This window comes from Coregonus lavaretus (assembly GCF_964263955.1).
Source record: "Coregonus lavaretus genome assembly, chromosome: 10".
NCBI classification, from domain to species: Eukaryota; Metazoa; Chordata; class Actinopteri; order Salmoniformes; family Salmonidae; genus Coregonus; species Coregonus lavaretus.
Window position 1 is genome coordinate 9867275 of NC_139997.1, and position 24662 is coordinate 9891936.

The window sequence follows — 24662 nt, forward strand, 5'->3', positions numbered from 1 at the left end:
ATGCACTATGCAGAAATCGCTCCGCCATTTCCTGGTTGCTAAAATTCTAATAGTTCACCTAATTTTAGTTTTATGTGACAAAACAAGCAACTATAGTGTAGAGAATCATTGTACCATCTAAACAGCTGTGAAATACAGTATAATTTCCAATAACCAAAAATATTTGATTTTCAACTGTTTGAAGTTGGTGTACAAAACTGAAAGTAAAAGACGCAAAATGAAACTTCAGACCGGGAAGCATAGAAATAGTCCACATAGAACAGATCTACTGCTTCTTAGACTTGCTTTTACTGAGAATGACAGATCTATAACTTACATTTATTTTGGGTCGCCCAAAAAGTTACATATTGCAGCTTTAACTGTCTTCAGTTCCATTGAAAAATTAAAATACTTTTTTCTACTTTACTTTATTTTTCCCTTCAGGGAACTTCATGTGTTGGTTCATAAAATCAAATCAAATGTTATTTGTCACATGTGCCGAATACAACAGGTGTAGACTTTACCGTGAAATGCTTACTTACAACAATGCAGTTCAAGAAATAGAGTTAAGAGAATCTTTAGTAAATAAACTAAAGTAAAAAAATGTATTAAATGTAACACAATAACGAGGCTATATACAGGGCGTACCGGTACCGAGTCAATGTGCAGGGGTACAGTACATATAAAATATAAAACACAGTAGGTCTACACTGTAAACCTACACAGACATTACTACAGTAACAGAGGACAAGGCAAGAATCAAACTATAAAAACAGTATGGTAGGTAAATAAATACAATGCAATCCATGCGGGTGGTTTGTATGGTCTGGACTCACTCACGTAACCCTACCAGGCTGTGTGCGTACGTGCGTATGTGTGTGCGTGTGCGTGTCTGGTCTGGACTGATATGTACTTACCCACATACCCCGCCAGGCTCTCCTTCCTCTCATCAGGGGGTCTTGGAAGTCTGCGTTAGGGGAACAACGGTACCCTGGTCGGTATGCATCACCACTGTCCCGTTCCACTCATACGCCCCCACAGCACCCAGCATCACACCCTCCTACGAAAGAGAGAATGAATGAATGAATGCCTTTTATTTAACAAATTAAAATACATACTGAGTTGCCACACGTGAGTACAACAATAAAGTCAGATGCAAAACTCAATAAAGTCAGATAAGATAACTTATTTCCATTGTGGTCCTCGTTATTAGACAGGCAACAGAATGGACAGCGCAGAGATACTAGGGAGCTCATCTCCTGTCTTTGTAATGGCGTCTTCTGTGACAGCATGGACAGGGCCATTGAGGACCTCTATCCAACTCTATGGGACAGCTATGCTACAGCACAGGAAACATGAAGAGATCCCACAGGAAGTGGAAAAGTGTCAGTGAGTAGAGCTAAATGGGACCAGAGACCACAGTGACAACTGTCACAATGCACCGTGTCAAGTAGCAGTTCCCACACATAGAACATGAAGACTCTGTTTCGGTAGATACAGGAAGACAGGACGGGGTGAAGTATTTAACAATAGGGAGATATTCTTAGAGTGTTAGTGAGACTGGGGTTGGGCACAGGGCTTACGATAAGTGCAATGGGATCTTAGTGACCACAGAGAGTCAGGACACTCATTTAATGTCCCATCCGAAAGACAGCACCCTACACAGGGTAATGTCCCCAATCACTGCCCTGGGGCATTGGGATATTGTTTCAGACAAGAGGAAAGAGTGTCTCCTACTGGCCCTCCAACACCACTTCCAGCTGCATCTGGTCTCCCATCCAGGGACCAACCCAGCTTAGCTTCAGAGGAAAGCCAGCAGTGGGATGCAGGGTGGTATGCTGCTGGCCCTGTATGTCTGGGTCTATAAACATTGTGTAAGTGATATGAGGCATGGGCAGGGAGGAGAGGGCAGGGGAGGAGAGGGCAGGGGCCATGACACAGCTTCAGCTGGAGTGACTGTGTTTATACTAGGTGACATAGGGGGAGGGGGGACAGGGAGGAAGAGAGAGAGAGAGAGAGAGAGAGAGAGAGAGAAGAGAGAGAGAGAGAGAGAGAGAGAGAGAGAGAGAGAGAGAGAGAGAGAGAGAGAGAGAGAGAGAGCAAAGGGAGAGAGAGAGAGAGAGAGAGAGAGAGAGAGAGAGAGAGAGAGAGAGAGAGAGAGAGAGAGAGAGAGAGAGAGAGAGAGAGAGAGAGAGAGAGAGAGAGGAGAGAGAGAGACAGGGAGAGAGAGAGAGACAGGGAGAGAGAGAGAGGAGAGAGAGAGAGAGAGAGAGAGGGAGAGAGAGAGAGAGAGAGAGAGAGAGAGAGAGAGAGACAGGGAGAGAGAGAGAGAGAGAGAGAGAGAGAGAGAGAGAGAGAGACAGAGAGACAGAGAGACAGAGAGAGAGAGAGGGTGACTCAATAGGACAGGATGAGAGCATGTTTGCTCACACTCTGATGACTGCACCCAAAGTTGGACAAAGTGAACATCCTCTCGGAAAATACATATATTTGTAGTTCTTCCCTCTCTTCCCCCATAGCAAAGCACAGGTCTCTCTGGGCTGAGAGAGGAGATGAAAGGACGGAGAGGAAAGAGGGTCCCTATGTCTCCAGAACATTTGTTGGATCACAGTGAAACAGGGATAGATGAGACGGTGAATGACAGATAACACAACACACACCATCGTTCTGTACTGTATCTGACTAGGGCCGATCAGCGGACAGTCACAGATTCACAAACGTGATCTCCTATAAACCGATCCCCACAGTAATATGCTGCACCCTTTAGCCCAGTTGGCTAGTAGGAGTTAGTACACTATTAAAATAAAGTCTTGAAATATCTTTTAAAAAAATAGATCAATTCTTGCAACTATTGCCTCTCTGTGTTTTGGGTGTTGAGAAAGCAGAGTTGCATATTTTGAAACCCGTTTAACAGTGTAGGGTAGTGGAGAGCAGGGGTGGAAACAGGAGGAGAGGTGCGGGCACTGAAACTAGCCTGGATTCCAGTTAGGGTTAGTATGAGTTGGTTAGTAGGAAAATAAATCAGGGATAGAAACAGGAGTGTGGAGTGGACTCACTTCAGAGGTGTGGGCACTAAATCCAGCCTGGGACATCTCCATCTCAAAGGACGAGGTGTAGTTACCTGACGTTGCTGTGGAAAGGACATTGATGGGTTATTACATTATTACATGGTCACGTGGTCTTGTTATCACGATGGGTATCAAAAGACCATGTAGAGTTGATATGAATCTGGTAAATCTCTCTGATCACTTTCACCAGTATTTAGGTCTGTAGAGAGGAGGACATCTGTAGTAGAGGTTTAGCATTGCTACTACCTTCTTGAACCTTGAAGGCTTTTTGGGTCAGTGGTATTGTACAGTGCTTATTCAACGATTATGTGTTACAGTGCAGAGGCTTGTGAGTAAGTGAGAATAAATACACACTGCCACTTTTATCACCGAGTTCAAACATAGAATGTGATTAATGAGGGGAGTCATCCTACCCTCCAAGGCAAAGATCCTGCTCCCCAGGGCATCTACGATGTTCAGCAAGGCAAACTCATCCGACACGTTGAAGAAGTGATCTCCCACAGGATCACTGGAGATCGATTGGATCTCCTCGATGAACTTCTTCACCTCCTTGATGCTTCTGTTGTTCCTGTTGTAATCACCAAGCACCTGAAAAAAAGGTTTTATTTTATTTATTTAAACCTTTATTTATCCAGGTAAGTCATTCATATTTTCAATGACGATATAACGTCTGAGAAACAGTACTCAATATACACTGAGTATACAAAACATTAGGAACACCTGCTCTTTCCATGACATAGACTGACCAGGTGAATCCAGGTGAAAGCTATGATCCCTTATTGACGTCACCTGTTAAATCCACTTCAATCAGTGTAGATGAAGGGGAGGAGACAGGTTCAAGAAGGATCTTTAAGCCTTGAGACATGATTATGTATGTGTGCCATTCAGAGGGTGAATGGGCAAGACAAAATATTTAAGTGCCTTTGAATGGGGTATGGTAGTAGGTACCAGTCACACCGGTTTGTGTCAAGAACTGCAACGCTACTGTTTTTCACGCTCAACATTTCCTGTGTGTATCAAAAAAGGTTCACCACACAAAGGACATCCAGCCAACTTGTAAAACATTGGAGTCAACATGGCCCAGAATTCCTGTGGAACACTTTCGACACCTTCTAGAGTCCATGCCCCAACGAACTGAGGGCAAAAGGAGGGGGTTGGGGGTGCAACTCAATATTAGGAAGGCGTTCCTAATGTTTGGTATACTCAGTGTACAGAATGTGGTCCATGTAAGAAACAGTACTTGAACCCATAACCTGGTCCTGTCTAGGCTAGAAAATTCCCAGTTTGAGGAATTCTAAATTCCTTTCCTACTCATTCTCTCCTGATTCCAAGAAGCCTCCAACCAGGATTTCTAGAAAACCTGGGAATTTGGGGAAAGTTGTGCAACCCTTATCCTGCCTGCACCAAGCTAGTGAACCATCTAAACTAGGTGATGGATGGTGTGTTTATTTGAAGTATGTCAAGAGACCTGACTGTGAGCTTGTCCTGACTACAAGGTCTGTTACAGCTCTGCTCTCACTGAAGTGAGCAATATGATGGATGAGGTATTGTTGTTATTGAGGTATTATGGCCTTACAATTTTGAGATGGCCTTATACTTACAGCGATACCGAACCTCTCGATATCGTCCTCCGCACATTCTTCGACAACCTTGTCGAGGTTATAAAAGTCATGTGACTCTCCATCCGTCACGATTATCATGACCTTCTTGACCCCTGGCCGCGCCCCTCGCTCCACAGTGAAGGCCTCTTTCCTGAAGGGTCAACAGGGACGATCAGAGGTTAAATGTCAAAGGTCATGGCATAAGTAGGGATATCCCTGTGATCATGAGACGTGGAAAATAGCATTATACATCAGATCTAGTTCAACAAAGGAAAGTGTATTTCCTCGTTCAGGACACACAAACCATATAATTAGGAATTAGAATATTTAATTTAAATTGTATCTCTATGACGCAAACACCCATTAATTCTACACATTAAGAGAGCAACAACTTGAAAATCCTTCATTAATTTTCACTCACTTCACACACAGTAGAAGAAATAGACATGCTTAATTAACTGATTCGAACATTAAACTCAACTGAACTCAATTCAATTAAGTCCAATTGAAGTAAATTCAGCAGGACTAAACTGGACCAGACACCCCTGGTTTACTGTTGTACTGTACCTTGCAGTGTCAATTCCCAGGGCGGTCATAGTCTTGAAACCTGTTTGCTGGGGAAGTTTTGCCACTTTGGCCAGGAGGGATTGAGTGGTATCAAACTGGCTGAGGTTGACATTGTGAATGACGTCCTCTCCATACGACACAATGCCCACCTGGAACAGAAATCTTCTAATCAGACAGACGGACACTCACTCAAATAAACACATCTCATCTTACTTACTCTCTTCCATCCAACCCCCTTTACCCTCATCTCACTCTCTCCAATTCCCTCTTTTCTAACTGTCCCTTCCTGTGGCACACTCCAGTACTCCGAGACAGTCTGGTAAGGGAGGATATGTGGTTTGGTCTGGTGATTCTAAAGTGATGTCATTCTCTTTATAAAGCAGGGAGGATACTTTTCCGGCTACGGAATATGTGAACTATAAAGGGAGAACTTCATAGGGTAATATTTTCCAGCGCCGCACAGAGAAAAACGGTTATTTCACCATTAAACTAAACCACCGTGAACCAGCTCCTCTCCAGGGTTCGGGGTATTCTGAAGAGGAATCTCCACATAATGCCCTGGGACATTAAACTAATAATAGTATGGATGTTGATTTAACAGTGTTTATTGTGAGACCAATGAATAATGACTGTAATGAATAGATGATCATAATATCCATGCAGCTCAAAAGCAAGACGGTAACATTTTACGCTGTTACGTAATGAGAAGACAGTGAATTGCATCAGAAGAATGTGACAACCCAGTTTGAGGTTATTGAGCTGGTGGTTTCTTTCTATCCTTCTATCCCAACCTTCTATCCTCTATCCCAACCTTCTATCCTCCACCCCAACCTTCTATTCCTCTATCCTCTATCCCAACCTTCTATCCCAACTTTCTATCCCAACCTTCTAGCCTCTATCCCAACCTTCCATCCCAATCTTCTATCCTCTATCCCAACCTTCTATCCTCTATCCCAACCTTCTATCCTCCATCCCAACCTTCTATCCTCCATCCCAACCTTCTATCCTCCATCCCAAACTTCTATCCTCCATCCCAAACTTCTATCCTCCATCCCAATCGTCTATCCTCCATCCCAACCTTCTATCCCTCTATCCTATATCCCAACCTTCTATCCCAACCTTCTGTCCTCTATCCCGAACCTTCTATCCCAACCTTCTATCCTCTATCCCAACCTTCTATCCTCTATCCCAACCTTCTATACTCTATCCCAACCTTCTATCCTCCATCCCAACCTTCTATCCTCCATCCCAACCTTCTATCCCAACCTTCTATCCCAACCTTCTATCCCAACCTTCTAGACTCTATCCCAACCTTCTAGCCCAACCTTCTATCCTCTATCCCAACCTTCTATCCTCTATCCCAACCTTCTATCCCTCTATCCTCGATCCCAACCTTCTATCCTCCATCCCAACCTTCTATCCTCCATCCCAACCTTCTATCCTCCATCCCAACCTTCTATCCCAACCTTCTATCCTCTATCCCAACCTTCTATCCCAACCTCCTATCCTCTATCCCAACCTTCTATCTTCTATCCCAACCTTCTATCCTCCATCCCAACCTTCTATCCCTCTTTCCTCTATCCCAACCTTCTATCCCAACCTTCTAGCCTCTATCCCAACCTTCTATACCAACTTTCTATCCTCTATCCCAACCTTCTATCCCTCTATCCCAACCTGCTATCCCTCTATCCTCTATCCCAACCTGCTATCCCTCTATCCTCTATCCCAACCTTCTATCCCTCTATCCCAACCTTCTATACCTCTATGCTCTATTCCAATCTTCTATCCTCTATCCCAACCTTCCCAACTTTCTATCCTCTATCCCAACATTCTATCCTCCATCCCAACCTTCTATCCCTCTATCCCAACCTTCTATCCCAACTTTCTATCCCAACCTTCTATCCCAACCTTCTATCCCAACCTTCTATCCTCTATCCCAACCTTCTATACATTTATCCCAACCTTCTATCCCTCTATCCCAACCTTCTATCCCTCTATCCCAACCTTATATCATCTATCCCAACCTTATATCCCTCTATCCTCTATCCCAACCTTCTATTATTCTATCCCAACCTTCTATCCCTCTATCATCTATCCCAACCTTCTATCCTCTATCCCACCCTTCTATCCTCTATCCCAACCTTCTATCCTTTATCCCAACCTTCTATCCCTCTATTCTCTATCCCAACCTTCTATACCTCTATCCTCTATCCCAACCTTCTATACCTCTATCCTCTATCCCAACCTTCTATACCTCTATCCCAACCTTCTATCCCTCTAACCTCTATCCCAATCTTCTACCCTCTATCCCAACCTTCTATACCTCTATCCTCTATCCCAACCTTATATCCCTCTATACCAACCTTCTATCCCTCTATCCTCTATCCCAACCTTCTATCCCTCTATCCTCTATCCCAACCTTCTATCCCTCTATCCTCTATCCCAACCTTCTATACCTCTATCCCAACCTTCTATCACTCTAACCTCTATCCCAATCTTCTACCCTCTATCCCAACCTTCTATACCTCTATCCTCTATCCCAACCTTATATCCCTCTATACCAACCTTCTATCCCTCTATCCTCTATCCCAACCTTCTATCCCTCTATCCTCTATCCCAACCTTCTATCCCTCTATCCCTCTCTCAACCTTCTATCCTCTATCCTCTATCCCAACCTTCTATCCTCCATCCCAACCTTCTATCCCTCTATCCTCTATCCCAACCTTCTATCCCAACCTTCTAGCCTCTATCCTAACCTTCTATCCCAACCTTCTATCCTCTATCCCAACCTTCTATCCTCTATCCCAACTTTCTATCCTCCATCCCAACCTTCTATCCTCCATCCCAACCTTCTATCCTCCATCCCAACCTTCTATCCTCCATCCCAATCTTCTATCCTCCATCCCAACCTTCTATCCTCCATACCAACCTTCTATCCTCCATCCCAACCTTCTATCCTCCATCCCAATCTTCTATCCTCCATCCCAACCTTCTATCCCTCTATCCCAACCTTCTATCCCTCTATCCCAAACCTTCTATCCCTCTATCCAAACCTTCTATCCCTCTATCCTCTATCCCAACCTTCTATCCCTCTATCCTCTATCCCAACCTTCTATCCCTCTATCTCAACCTTCTATCCTCTATCCCAACCGTATATCCCTCTATCCTCTATCCCAACCTTCTATCCCTCTATCCCAACCTTCTATCCCTCTATCCCAACCTTCTATCCCTCTATCCCAACCTTTTATCCCTCTATCCTCTATCCCAACCTTCTATCCTCCATCCCAACCTTCTATCCCTCTATCCTCTATCCCAACCTTCTATCCTCTATCCCAACCTTCTATCCCAACCTTCTATTCTCTATCCCAACTTTCTATGCTCTATCCCAACCTTATATCCTCTATCCCAACCTTCTATCCTCCATCCCAACCTTCTATCCCTCTATCCTCTATCCCAACCTTCTATCCCAACCTTCTATTCTCTATCCCAACTTTCTATGCTCTATCCCAACCTTATATCCTCTATCCCAACCTTCTATCCTCCATCCCAACATTCTATCCTCCATCCCAACCTTCTATCCTCCATCCCAACCTTCTATCCTCCATCCCAACCTTCTATCCCTCTATCCTCTATCCCAACCTTATACCCCTCTATCCTCTATCCCAAACTTCTATACCTCTATACCAACCTTCTATCCCTCTATCCTCTATCCCAATTTTCTATCCTCTATCCCAACCTTCTATACCTCTATCCTCTATCCCAAACTTCTATACCTCTATCCCAAACTTCTATACCTCTATCCCAACCTTCTATCCTCTATCCCAACCTTCTATCCTCCATCCCAACCTTCTATCCTCCATCCCAACCTTCTATCCTCCATCCCAACCTTCTATCCTCCATCCCAACCTTCTATCCCTCTATCCTCTATCCCAACCTTCTATCCCTCTATCCTCTATCCCAACCTTCTATACCTCTATACCAACCTTCTATCCCTCTATCCTCTATCCCAATTTTCTATCCTCTATCCCAATCTTCTATACCTCTATCCTCTATCCCAAACTTCTATACCTCTATCCTCTATCCCAAACTTCTATACCTCTATCCCAACCTTCTATCCTCTATCCTAACCTTCTATCCTCTATCCCAACCTTCTATCCCTCTATCCCAACCTTCTATCCCTCTATCCCAACCTTCTATCCCTCTATCCTCTATCCCAACTTTCTATCCCTCTATCCTCTATCCTCTATCCCAACCTTCTATCCTCTATCCTCTATCCCAACCTTCTATCCTCTATCCCAAACTTCTATACCTCTATCCCAACCTTCTATCCTCTATCCCAACCTTCTATACCTCTATCCTCTATCCCAACCTTCTATCCCTCTATCCCAACCTTCTATCCTCTATCCCAACCTTATATCCCTCTATACCAACCTTCTATCCCTCTATCCTCTATCCCAACCTTCTATCCCTCTATCCTCTATCCCAACCTTCTATCCCTCTATCCCTCTCTCAACCTTCTATCCTCTATCCTCTATCCCAACCTTCTATCCTCCATCCCAACCTTCTATCCCTCTATCCTCTATCCCAACCTTCTATCCCAACTTTCTATCCCAACCTTCTAGCCTCTATCCTAACCTTCTATCCCAACCTTCTATCCTCTATCCCAACCTTCTATCCTCCATCCCAACTTTCTATCCTCCATCCCAACCTTCTATCCTCCATCCCAACCTTCTATCCTCCATCCCAACCTTCTATCCTCCATCCCAACCTTCTATCCTCCATCCCAACCTTCTATCCTCCATCCCAACCTTCTATCCTCCATCCCAACCTTCTATCCTCCATCCCAATCTTCTATCCTCCATCCCAACCTTCTATCCTCCATCCCAACCTTCTATCCTCCATCCCAACCTTCTATCCTCCATCCCAATCTTCTATCCTCCATCCCAACCTTCTATCCCTCTATCCCAACCTTCTATCCCTCTATCCCAAACCTTCTATCCCTCTATCCAAACCTTCTATCCCTCTATCCTCTATCCCAACCTTCTATCCCTCTATCCTCTATCCCAACCTTCTATCCCTCTATCTCAACCTTCTATCCTCTATCCCAACCGTATATCCCTCTATCCTCTATCCCAACCTTCTATCCCTCTATCCCAACCTTCTATCCCTCTATCCCAACCTTCTATCCCTCTATCCCAACCTTTTATCCCTCTATCCTCTATCCCAACCTTCTATCCTCCATCCCAACCTTCTATCCTCCATCCCAACCTTCTATCCTCCATCCCAACCTTCTATCCCTCTATCCTCTATCCCAACCTTCTATCCTCTATCCCAACCTTCTATCCCAACCTTCTATTCTCTATCCCAACTTTCTATGCTCTATCCCAACCTTATATCCTCTATCCCAACCTTCTATCCTCCATCCCAACCTTCTATCCCTCTATCCTCTATCCCAACCTTCTATCCTCTATCCCAACCTTCTATCCCAACCTTCTATTCTCTATCCCAACTTTCTATGCTCTATCCCAACCTTATATCCTCTATCCCAACCTTCTATCCTCCATCCCAACCTTCTATCCTCCATCCCAACCTTCTATCCTCCATCCCAACCTTCTATCCTCCATCCCAACCTTCTATCCTCCATCCCAACCTTCTATCCTCCATCCCAACCTTCTATCCTCCATCCCAACCTTCTATCCTCCATCCCAACCTTCTATCCTCCATCCCAACCTTCTATCCTCCATCCCAACCTTCTATCCCTCTATCCTCTATCCCAACCTTATACCCCTCTATCCTCTATCCCAACCTTCTATACCTCTATACCAACCTTCTATCCCTCTATCCTCTATCCCAATTTTCTATCCTCTATCCCAACCTTCTATACCTCTATCCTCTATCCCAAACTTCTATACCTCTATCCCAAACTTCTATACCTCTATCCCAACCTTCTATCCTCCATCCCAACCTTCTATCCTCCATCCCAACCTTCTATCCTCCATCCCAACCTTCTATCCTCCATCCCAACCTTCTATCCTCCATCCCAACCTTCTATCCCTCTATCCTCTATCCCAACCTTCTATCCCTCTATCCTCTATCCCAACCTTCTATACCTCTATACCAACCTTCTATCCCTCTATCCTCTATCCCAATTTTCTATCCTCTATCCCAATCTTCTATACCTCTATCCTCTATCCCAAACTTCTATACCTCTATCCTCTATCCCAAACTTCTATACCTCTATCCCAACCTTCTATCCTCTATCCTAACCTTCTATCCTCTATCCCAACCTTCTATCCCTCTATCCCAACCTTCTATCCCTCTATCCCAACCTTCTATCCCTCTATCCTCTATCCCAACTTTCTATCCCTCTATCCTCTATCCCAACCTTCTATCCTCTATCCTCTATCCCAACCTTCTATCCTCTATCCCAAACTTCTATACCTCTATCCCAACCTTCTATCCTCTATCCCAACCTTCTATACCTCTATCCTCTATCCCAACCTTCTATCCCTCTATCCCAACCTTCTATCCTCTATCCCAACCTTCTATCCTCTATCCCAACCTTATAGCCTCTATCCCAACCTTATAGCCTCTATCCCAACCTTATAGCCTCTATCCCAACCTTCTATCCTCTATCCCAACCTTCTATCCCTCTATCCTCTATCCCAACCTTCTATCCCTCTATCCTCTATCCCAACCTTCTATCCCTCTATCCTCTATCCCAACCTTATATTCCTCTATCCTCTATCCCAACCTTCTATCCCTTTATCCTCTATCCCAACCTTCTATCCTCTATCCTCTATCCTCTATCCTAACCTTCTATCCTCTATCCCAACCTTCTATCCCTCTATCCTCTATCCCAACCTTCTATCCCTCTATCCTCTATCCCAACCTTATATTCCTCTATCCTCTATCCCAACCTTCTATCCCTTTATCCTCTATCCCAACCTTCTATCCTCTATCCTCTATCCTCTATCCTAACCTTCTATCCTCTATCCCAACCTTCTATCCCTCTATCCCAACCTTCTAACATATATCCTCTATCCCAACCTTATATCCCTTTATCCTCTATCCCAATCTTCTATCCTCTATCCTCTATCCTAACCTTATATCCTCTATCCCAACCTTCTATCCCTCTATCCTCTATCCCAACCTTCTATCCCTCTATCCCAAACTTCTAACATCTATCCTCTATCCCTACCTTCTATCCTCTATCCTCTATCCCAACCTTCTATCCCTCTATCCTCTATCCCAACCTTCTATCCCTATATCCTCTATCCCAACCTTCTATCCCTCTATCCTCTATCCCAACCTTCTATCCTCTATCCTCTATCCCAACCTTCTATCCTCTATCCCAACCTTATATCCCTTTATCCTCTATCCCAACCTTCTATCCTCTATTCTCTATCCTCTATCCTAACCTTCTATCCTCTATCCCAACCTTCTATCCCTCTATCCCAACCTTCTATCCCTCTATCCCAACCTTCTATCCCTCTATCCTCTATCCCAACCTTCTATCCCTCTATCCTCTATCCCAACCTTCTATCCCTCTATCCTCTATCCCAACCTTCTATCCCTCTATCCTCTATCCCAACCTTCTATCCTCTATCCCAACCTTCTATCCTCTATCCCAACCTTCTATCCTCTATCCCAACCTTCTATCCTCTATCCCAACCTTCTATCCTCTATCCCAACCTTCTATCCTCTATCCCAACCTTCTATCCTCTATCCTCTATCTCAACCTTCTATCCTCTATCCCAACCTTCTATCCTCTATCCCAACCTTCTATCCCTCTATCCCAAACTTCTACCCCTCTATCCTCTATCCCAACCTTCTATCCTCTATCCCAACCTTCTATCCCTTCTATCCTCTATCCCAACCTTCTATCCCTCTCTCGTTCACGGGCCAGTGTAGTTGATACTGGGTTCTTAAAGGGTTCTTTGGTGAAAATGTTCTACCTGTCTGGAACCATAAAGGTTCTTCTACAGGGACAAAGTGTACCTTCATCTAAAGTGTTACCCGTGTTTTCTACTGTACTGAAAGGAAAAATTACCTGGGACAGTTTAGCTCCAATTTCGATATTCTTCAGAAATTTGACCAGGAATTCAATGATGCTGGTCCAGGGCCAGATACTGTTGGAGCCGTCAAGAACCATGACAATGTCAAGCTCTTTGGCACACTCTGCAACACAAGAGGGGTTCAAATAATGGGGCAGTTATTTGTGTAACACAACCAATATACAGTATCACATACAATGTAGAAGTCCATTAAAGAACATTATATGTGTGTTTTGTACATTATTGTTTAAACTATTAAAGCCACAGACAGTTGACAACAGTTTTTACAATAAATACATGAAATATTTGGTTTGGGCTGTGGAGAGAGGTGAAGAGAGGGAGAACGCTACAATACAGAGAGGCTCTCCCATCTAGTCCCTCTGAGACTTGTAAAAAGGCCTTGATAAAAAATTGCAATTTTTAGTAATGTAATGGACATGCCTTTTAAGTGGTATGCTGGTATGGATATTGAAACATATTCACAGGCTACTTTAGAATACACTTAGAATGCATGTCCAATCCCGTGCCTAAAACTACAGAGTGGTGAGGAGCTGTGGAGTTCACTGTACTGTTTACCTTCATTCACTGATCCCTCTCTGTGGAGAGAAGACCGAGAAGACAACTCTAAATTCGGCCCTAACTTGGGCATGCATGGGGGAGTCGAGAGACTGGAGAGTAGTTTAGGCTAAGTGGAATGCTCTTATGTACACAAGTGATGTCTCTCTCTGGCCACGTGGCTCTGAGGTGGGGGAATGGAGGGATGCTCAGAGAGGAATGGAGAGTGTTGGGGCGGGGTGGAGAGAGATGGTGAGTAGAGGGAAGAGGGTGAGGGATGGTGTTTATCTGGTCTGTCTGTGCTCTGTGTTCTGTGCCTTGGGGTGGAGGGATGTGTAGCAGCAAGGTCGCTCAAGATTGACTTCGAAATTAGACGTCCATCCATGTCCTGAGGACGTTGGGAGATGCCTTCAAAACCCGCCACTAGGGGCAGCGTTGAGCGCTACGTAATTACCATCAAGTAGGCTTGGGTTTTGATAGGGTGTTGTGGATCAGGATGGTGGATGGGTGTAAGCCGCGAACTCCGGCTCCGAGGGTCGCGTGTTTAATTCCAGTGGTAGACGCTCGTTTTAAATTGTTTTGTTCTAAACCTAACCCTATGCCAAACCTTAACCCTTAACTTAACCAATCGGAATGAATGCCTAAACTTAACAGTGTAGTTGTTTCTGTGTGTAAAGGAAGGAGTGTGAGGGATACTGCCGTCTATGTTCAGTAGTTAGGGTTAGGGTGAAGTTGTACCTTGCACAGCCGGGGCGATGGAGTTGAGCACCTGGAAGGTTGAGCTGACGTTGGTACAGACCCCAGAGATGTACGTCTGCTGACCACACATGTAGCCGTACTGGGGACCACAGGCCTGGAAGACAAGAGCACACACATACGCACACTTGTCACGTGCGGGATCTGAAACAGGGTTTGCCACAGGAAAAACCTTAACTCTTAGCCCAATAGGAAATGTCCTGGCACTGATTTTGAAGTCGCAGGCAGGGCTACAGGGCTACTTAATCATGAGACCGTGACCACTACACACACACAGGGTTAAAGTGTTTAATTTGGACTCAAAGTAACTGACTCTCTGAAGTACATGATCTGATTGGCTAAGACTCTCTATTCAACAGTCCTTATATGAGCAGTGAGGTACAAGCACAGTGAAAAGGCAGAGGGGAAAGTTCTGGTCAGACCCGGACCTTGTAATTACTCTCTTATAATGTCATCATTATAAATACTCAGACCTATTCTTCCAGACAGACACAGAGAGACACAGAGAGAGAGAGACACAGCGAGAGAGAGAGAGAGAGAGAGAGAGAGACACACACAGAGAGAGAGACAGAGAGAGAGATGGGTCTGTAATTACAAGCAATATTTGGAAAATGAAATTACTTTAAATTCTATAACTCTTCCAGATTATGTCCTTAGTGTTTTCCTACAGTTTACTCCCAACTCTATATATGAGGGATTTAGGAGATTTAGGAGACTGAAACAAGTTCTGATTAATCCGTATTGCACTGCATGTCAGCTCCACATAAAGTAACCACCATAAGGTATGTGTGTGTTATACACTACCAGTCAAAAGTTTGGACACACCTACTCATTCAAGGGTTTTTCTTTATTTTTACTATTTTCTACATTGTAGAATAATAGTGAAGTCAAAACTATGAAATAACATATGGAATTATGTAGTAACCAAAAAAGTGTTAAATAGCCACCCTTTGCCTTGATGACGCTTCACCTGGAATTATTTTCCAACAGTCTTGAAGGAGTTCCCACATATGCTGAGCACTTGTTGGCTGCTTTTCCTTCACTCTGCGGTCCGACTCATTCTAAACCATCTCAATTGGGTTGAGGTCGGGGGATTGTGGAGGCCAGGTCATCTGATGCAGCACTCCATCACTCTCCTTCTTGGTAAAATAGCCCTTACACAGCCTGGAGGTGTACTGTTGAAAAACTAAAATGATAGTCCCACTAAGCCCAAACTAAATGGGATGGCGTATCGCTGCAGAATGCTGTGGTAGCCATGCTGGTTAAGTGTGCCTTGAATTCTAAATTAATCACAGACAGTGTCACCAGCAAAATATCACCACACCATAACACCTCCTCCTCCATGCTTTACGGTGGGAAATACACATGCAGAGATCATCCGTTCGCCCACACCGCGTCTCAGAAAGACACGGCGGTTGGAACCAAAAATCTCAAATTTGGACTCCAGATCAAAGAACAACTTTCCACTGGTCTAATGTCAATTGCTTGTGTTTCTTGGCCCAAGCAAGTCTCTTCTTCTTATTGGTGTCCTTTAGTAGAGGTTTCTTTGCAGCAATTCGACCATGAAGGCCTGATTCACACAGTCTCCTCTGAACAGTTGATGTTGAGATGTGTCTGTTGGCTGCAATTTCTGAGGCTGGTAACTCTAATTAACCTATTCTCTGCAGCAGAGGTAATTCTGGGTCTTCCATTCCTGTGGCAGTCGTCATGAGAGCCAGTTTCATCATAGCGCTTGATCGTTTTTGCAACTGCACTTCAAGAAACTTTCAAAGTTCTTGAAATGTTCCGGATTGACTGACCTTCATGTCTTAAAGTAATGATGGACTGTTGTTTCTCTTTGCTTATTTGAGCTGTTCTTGCCATAATATGGACTTGGTCTTTTACCAAATAGGGCTATCTTCTGTATACCCCCCCACACACCTTGTAATAACACAACTGATTGGCTCAAACACATTAAGAAGGAAATAAATTCCACAAATTAACTTTTAAGAAGGCACACCTGTTAATAGAAATGCATTCCAGGTGACTTCCTCATGAAGCTGGTTGAGAGTTCCAAGAGGTTGCAAAGCTGTCATCAAGGCAAATGGTGGCTACTTTGAATAATCTCAAATATAAAATATATTTTGATTTGTTGAACACTTCTTTGATTACTACATGATTCCATATGTGTTATTTCATAGTTTTGATGTCTTCACTATTGTTCAACGATGTAAAAAACACTAAAAATAAAGAAAAACCCTTGAATGAGTAGGTGTGTCCAAACTTTTGACGGGTAGTGTATATGTCAGCTCTACATATAGTAACAACCGTACAGTCCACTGGCTGTTGCAGTCCAGGGCTGACATCTACATTGTCACGTGTCCTCTTACCAGAAAGCCTCCTTGAGGGTTGGTAACCAACGTCGTTCCCATGGTCATGTTTTCCTTGACTTCATGCAAGTTAGGAATTGTTGTGTTTTCTGGGAAAATATGTAATAAAGTCAGTGAAACAAAGAAATAACAGCTGCTCAAATTCCTGTATCCATTTTCCCATAGGCAGAAAGACAGACCACACCTCAATGCCCCTTGAACCCCTCTGGACTTCACTTTTAACAACGTGCACTATTGACATGTAGTTATTTATAGGATCGTTCGTTAATTTACAATCCCTTTCTCAGACAATGATGGATGGAATATGATCTATCTCTACAGTCTTCATATTTTGTTTTCCAGCGTAAAAACTGTAGTCTAGTAAGAGCATGACGCTAGCTATGCCAGGGTTGTGGGTTTGATTCCAGCTGGGGTCACAAATACTAAAATGTATGCATGCACACACTGTTTGGTTGAACGTGTCTGCTAAATGGCATATACACTATGTATAATTACATGTGCTCTCTGTCTAGCAGCATTTTTTAAAGCAATCTCGTCAGTAATCATGTGTCACACCTGTCAATTAACGGGTAAACCTAATCAAGCTATTAAGCCGGTACCGCTGTTTCCTATTCCCGTAGTCAGCCAGCCTTTTGGGTATTTGATGGATGACTGTGTTGGTCTGCCTCGCTCTCAGAATGGTAGTAGTTACCTGTTCGCTGTGATGTCAGACCACTAGGTTTCCTGCTGCCTATCCTCTCCGTTCTATCACATCAAAGTCCGTGTTAAAAGCTTTGACTCAGTTGATCTCGCTGTTTGGAATCTCTAAGGTTATTCAGTGTCCAAGATTCTAATTTCACCTCTAATCTGTTTGGTCAGGTCCTCCAACAGCTCCATATTAAACACAATTTGGCTTGCGCCTATCACGCGCAGAGTCAAGGAGCGCTGGAACGTTTCCATCAAACACTTAAGTCTTTGTTGAGAGCTTATTGTACGGAGATGGATAAGGATTGGGAGGAGGGGTTGCCATGGTTACTGTTAGCCGCCAGGGAGGTTTCACAGGAGAGCACAGGTTTCAGTCCAAATGACTTGGTGTTCGGACATAGTGTCCGTGGGCTTCTAGCAGTGCTCCAGGATGACTGGAAGTCTCCTAAGCCACCTCATGTCACGATCGCCGTTAGATGAAGCGGACCAAGGCGCAGCGTGATATGCGTACATTCTTTTATTGCAGTACACAACACGAACCAAAACAACAAAACAAACGATACGTGAAGTCCTGGGTTGAACACAAACCTTCCGGAACAAGATCCCACAAAATAACCGTGCCAAACAGGCTGCCTAAGTATGGTCCCCAATCAGAGACAACAAGCTACAGCTGCCTCTGATTGGGAACCACCCTGGCCAACATAGATATACATGAACTAGAACACAAACCTAGAAAACTAAACAATAGAAAATCCACACCCTGGCTCAACATTTAATAGTCCCCAGAGCCAGGGCGTGACAGTACCCCCCCCCAAAGGCGCGGACTGCGACCGCGCCAACCAAACACAAGACTGAACACCGGTGGAGCGGATTGCTCTGGCTCCGGCGTGGAGCAGCTGACCGGTGCCGGACCAGGCACCGGTGGAACAGGCACGGACCGTGCCGGACTGACGACGCGCACCACTGGCTTGGTGCGGGGAGCAGGAACGGGCCGGACCGGGCTGACGACGTGCACCACTGGCTTGGTGCGGGGAGCAGGAACGGGCCGGACCGGGCTGATGAAGCGCACCACTGGCTTGGTGCGGGGAGCAGGAACGGGCCGGACCGGACTGACAACGCGCACCATTGGCTTGGTGCGGGGAGCAGGAACGGGCCGGACCGGGCTGACGACGCGCACCACTGGCTTGGTGCGGGGAGCAGGAACAGGCCGGACCGAGCTGGCGACGCGCACCACAGGCTTAGTGCGGGGAGCAGGAACGGGCCTGACCGTACTGGGAACACACACCACTGGCCTTGTGCGGGAATCAGGAACGGGCCGGACCGGACTGGTGACACACACCACTTGCTTGGTGCGAGGAGTGGGCCTGGGTTTCCTCATAAACCTCCGCTCCCTCTGCTGCCTACTCAGTTCCTCTCGCCGTGCCTCCACACTATCCTTCTCCCTCGTGACCAGTGGCCCCCGTAACCTGGCGGCCTCCTCTGCCAACCTGCTGAACCGCTCTATCGCGGCCTCCCGCTGCCTCGTCGTCCACGGCGTGAGCCCCCCCCTAAATTTTTTTTGGGCTTGTCTCTCCCCCGTGCTCATGGCCTCCATCCCTCTTGCCAGACTCTCACTCATCTCCTCCCAGGTCCATCCTCTCTCCTCGTCACACTGCTTGATCCAGTCGAGGTGGGATCTTCTGTCACAATCGCCGTTAGATGAAGCGGACCAAGGCGCAGCGTGATATGCGTACATTCTTTTATTGCAGTACACAACACAAACCAAAACAAACGATACGTGAAGTCCTGGGTTGAACACAAACCTTCCGGAACAAGATCCCACAAAATAACCGTGCCAAACAGGCTGCCTAAGTATGGTCCCCAATCAGAGACAACAAGCTACAGCTGCCTCTGATTGGGAACCACCCTGGCCAACATAGATATACTAGAACTAGAACACAAACCTAGAAAACTAAACAATAGAAAATCCACACCCTGGCTCAACATTTAATAGTCCCCAGAGCCAGGGCGTGACACCTCAGTCCCCATTATCTTATGAGTGTGATTTCCGGCGACGCCTGTATGCCACTGGTGAGATGGCTAAAGAGAAGACGTCTTCTTCACAGGGGAGGATGAAGGGAATATTTGATCGGCGAGCTGAGTCTCGTCAATTTAGTCCAGGTGACCAGGTTCTTGCTCTGCTGCCAATTGTTGGTTCTCCTTTTCAAACCAAATGTCAAGGTCCATATACGGTTGTGCGCCAGTGCACTGAGCAAAACGATCTAGTTGCCACTCCGGAACGGAGGAAAGCGCACCAACTGTGCCATGTACCTCTGCTAAAACCCTATTATGCACGTTCCTCTGGGGCCGAAGAGTGAGTCCACAGAGGACGGTAAACCTGTTCTTTTGGCCGGTACTGTTACATCGCTGAGTTCTTCTTTTTGTCATGCTATGTCCGTGATTGGTGAGGAGGATGTCCCTGGTCCCGACGATTGCGTACTGCAGGGTAGATTGAAAAATTCAGAGTCACTGGATGTTTTGGATAGCCTTCTCACTCATCTACCTGCTGATAGGCAAGACGAGTTGGTCGGTCTGATTCAGAGTTTTCCAGTTTTGTTTTCTGATACACCTACACGTACAAACTTAATAGAACACGATATTGATGTTGGGGATGATGACCCCATCCGTCAGCGGTTCTATAGAGTTTCTTCAGAGAAACTTAGTTGTCTGGATGCTGAGATTAGGTACATGCTGGTGAATGATATTACAGAGTCTTCTTTCTCCAGCTGGGCTTCTCCCTGTATCTTGGTCAGTAAACCGGATGGGACAAACATATTTTGTACAGACTACCGTAAGGTAAACAGTGTCACTAAACCAGATTGATTTCCTCTTCCTCAGATGGAGGACTGCGTTGAGCAAGTTTGTGAGCAAGTTTGACCTATTAAAGGGCTATTGGCAGGTGCCACTGATACATAGGGCACATGGAATCTCTGCCTTTATTACACCCTCCGGTCTGTACTCGTATTCGGTTATGAGTTTCGGCCTGCGTAACGCACCTGCCACCTTTCAGCGCCTTATGAATAGGCTTGTCTCCGGTCTGGTCTGGTGCGCTGTTTATCTGGACGATGTAGTGGTTTATGCAGATACTTACTTGGGAGGAGCATCTGTCCCATATTCAAGCCTTGTTCGACCGCCTGGCTGCGGGTCGCCTCTCTGTCAATCTGGCAAAGTGTGAGTTTGCTCAGACGACCGTTATATACCCTGGTTGGGCAGGGTGAAGTGCGTCCTGTTCGGGCTAAAGTGGTAGCTATTGATGCTTTTCCACTACCAACCACTAAAAAGGAACTGATGCGTTTCTTGGGAATGATTGGTTATTACCGTAGTTTCTGTAGGAACTTCTCTACGGTGGTCTCTCCCCTGACAGATCTGCTGAAAGCTAAGGCAGTTTACGTCTGGTCTCCTCTCTGTCAACAGGCTTTTGAGGATGCGAAGAGGCTGCTTACCTCAACTCCGGTGCTGGCTGCTTCTCACATGGATTTGTCATTCACCTTGCAAGTGGATGTGAGTCACGTGGGGGCAGGTGCAGTCCTCCTGCAAGCTGATGTGTCTGGTGTTGAGAGGCCTGTTAGTTTATGCTCCAAAAAGTTTAACCGATCAGTTGAACTACTCCGTGGAGGAAAAAGAAGCGCTAGCACTCATACGGGCGCTACAACACTTCGAGGTGTATGTCGGGTCGGATGTAGTACCTATTGTGGTCTACACCAACCATAACCCTCTCACCATCTTGAGGTCTATGATGTGTCCTAACCAGACGATAATGAGATGGTGTTTGTTTTTACAGGCATTCCATCACGATGTGAAGCACATCAGGGGATCTAATAATGTTGTTGCTGACGCTCTCTCTCATGCGCGCTGTTCCTGAACGCGTCTGGTCCTATTGATCGGTGGACACGCGTTTTCTCATTTGCGTTGTCCCCGAGTGTATGCGTGTCGTCCATGTGACCGGTCACTGTTGATTCTGTGTTTTGTATTGTCCTGTTCTGTCGCTCCTGTCATCTGTTCCCTGCTGTCCTCGTTTTAGTCTTTCCTCTTAAAGGTTGCTTCCTGTGCGCAAAGGTCTGTGAAATGGGACACACCTGGGCCTGGGCTCGGGTGTGTCCCGGGGATATATACACCTTTCCCCCATACAGCGAAGAGACTCTCTCCACACAGACACCCTGTTGTTTTTGGTTGGGGCATTTTGGGGCTTCTTTGTGTTCGTTTGTTTTGGCACCTCTCAACACCCCTCACTTTCACCATCTATGCACCCATCCACTCACTTACACTACTGACTACACACACCATTGCTACTTGGATATAGTTTACTTTGTTGAATAAATATATTTGTTTCTTTATGTCCGCGTTGTCTTCCTCTTTGTTACGGGCTACGAGACGGTTCGTAACAGTAGGTACTCTCATGTTCTCATAACTCACATCACGTCCAGTGGCTGTAGAACAAAACGGCCATCAAGCTATAGGACAATACAGCCGTTGTAAGACTGACACTGTATATGACCAGATCGTCATCTGGAGGACAAATATCCTTATCTCTTACAAACTTTAGCAGGGCACATTCATAAATCTAATACATAAACCATGCATTTCCTACAGATACCAAAACAACAGATAATGTCAATGTTAAATATATATTATGTACCCCAAATGTAATTGATTCAGTTCCATTATATTGATTTAGTAATCCTAACTAAGCTCAACCCTGCCTGCTGAAAGGGAGTCAGTAACAGGGTTGGGGTCAAAACCATTTCATTTCAGTCAATGGAGTTTCCTTCCTTAATTTACTTTACTGAAATGGAATTGACCCCAACCCTGTTCAGTATTGAGTCAGCGTCATTAGAAGCCCAGAGGCTGAAGCATGAAGCAGTGGAGTGGAGTCATATTGGTTATCTGGTTAGTTAATGATGATACAGTTATGAGTGGATGAGATGAGACATTAAAATCCTGTTTATGTAGTGTTTTCCTGTTCTGCTGTGGTGCTGCTGTGCCTCACGTCCTGTCCAGCATACTGTCAGGGAGGGAGGGAGTCCCAGACTAGACCAGTCCAAGATGGCGTAGCAGTGCGGCCGTGTTTTCTGTAGTATCCTTGTGTAAATAGCCATTTTTTTTAGTTTTTTTGTCTATTTTGTATATATATATCTCAATTTTACTTTTCATTCTTTAACTGAATATACTTTCGTGCAACCCGACTCACCCAACGTGGAAAGGATTCTATTATTTCTTTATAATTTTTATCAAGAACCTTAAGCTGAAACTAGTCTAGCTGCAACCGAATGGCTGTGGTAGCCAGCTAGCTAGCTACTTGATATTAGCCACCGTTAGCGTCTTCACCATTGTCCGTGGCCTGCACTACCCACCAGCCAGCACTAGCTCTAGCCTGGACAATATGTCGGCCAGTCTGCACAGTGTGCTATCGACCCAAAGCATATCGGATTTTCTGCCGGAATCACTGGACCCTAGCACCTGGCTACCACTACCCCCCCCCCCCCCCCGCTTTTCCTTTACACAAATTCAGACAGCTGATGTTCTGAAAGAGCTGAAAATCTGGACCCCTACAAATCAGCTGGGCTAGACAATGTGGACCCTTTCTTTCTAAAATTACTAGCCTGTTCAACCTCTCTTTCGTAACGTCTGAGATCCCCAGAGATTGGAAAGCTGCCGTGGTCATCCCCCTCTTCAAAGGGGGTGACACTCTAGATCCAAACTGTTACAGACCTATATCCATCCTGCCCTGCCTTTCGAAAGTTTTTGAAAGCCAAGTTAACAAACAGATCACCGACCATTTCGAATCCCACCGTACCTTCTCCGCTATGCAATCCGGTTTCCGAGCTGGTCATGGGTGCACCTCAGCCACGCTCAAGGTCCTAAACGATATTATAACCGCGATCGATAAAAGACAGTCCTGCGCAGCCGTCTTCATCGACCTGGCCAAGGCTTTCGACTGTCAACCACCACATTCTTATTGGCACATTAAATAGCCTTAGTTTCTCAAATGACTGCCTCGCCTGGTTCACCAACTACTTCTCAGATAGAGTTCAATGTGTCAAATCGGAGGGCCTGTTGTCTGGACCTCTGGCAGTCTCTATGGGGGTGCCACAGGGTTCAATTCTTGGGCCGACTCTATTCTCTGTGTATATCAATGATGTCGCTCTTGCTGCTGGTGACGCTCGGATCCACCTCTATGCGGACGACACCATTTTGTATACATCTGGCCCTTCATTGGACACTGTGTTAACAAACCGCCAAACGAGCTTCAACGCCATACAACACTCATTCCATAGCCTCCAACTGCTCTTAAACACTAGTAAAACTAAATGCATGCTCTTCAACCGAACGCTGCTTGCACCCGCCCACCCGACTAGAATCACTACTCTCGGCGGGTCTGACCTAGAGTATGTGGACAACTACAAATACCTAGGTGTCTGGTTAGACTGTAAACTCTCCTTCCAGACTCACATTAAGCATCTCCAATCAAAAGTTAGATCTAGAATCAGCTTCCTATTTCGCAACAAAGCCTCCTTCACTCATGCTGCCAAACATGCCCTCGTAAAACTGACTATCCTACCGATCCTTGACTTCGGCGATGTCATTTACAAAATAGCCTCCAACACTCTACTCAGCAAATTGGATGTAGTCTATCACAGTGCCATCCGTTTTGTCACCAAAGCCCCATGTACTACCCACCATTTTGACCTGTACGCTCTTGTTGGCTGGCCCTCACTACATATTCGTCGCCAAACCCACTGGCTCCAGGTCATCTATAAATCACTGCTAGGCAAATCCCCGTCTTATCTTAGCTCACTGTTCACCATAGCAACACCCACCCGTAGTCTGCGCTCCAGCAGGTATATCTCACTGGTCATCCCCAAAGACAACACCTCCATTGGCCGCCATTCCTTCCAGTTCTCTGCTGCCAATGACTGGAACGAACTGCAAAAATCTCTGAAGCTGGAGACTCTTATCTCCCTCACTAACTTTAAGCGTCAGTTGTCA

General features: G+C 45.4%; 1 protein-coding gene across 1 annotated transcript in view; it reads right to left on the reverse strand.

Annotated features, from left to right (window-relative positions):
- The window catches only part of LOC311136029 (integrin alpha-1-like), an 88188-nt gene that overhangs the window by 19911 nt on the left and 43615 nt on the right, over positions 1-24662 (reverse strand). The window contains 10 exon segments of the mRNA XM_084170092.1: positions 897-932; positions 935-955; positions 958-1039; positions 3036-3109; positions 3461-3635; positions 4649-4799; positions 5216-5364; positions 13269-13396; positions 14566-14680; positions 16953-17041. Coding sequence (XP_084026218.1) covers positions 897-932; positions 935-955; positions 958-1039; positions 3036-3109; positions 3461-3635; positions 4649-4799; positions 5216-5364; positions 13269-13396; positions 14566-14680; positions 16953-17041 — 1020 coding nt within the window.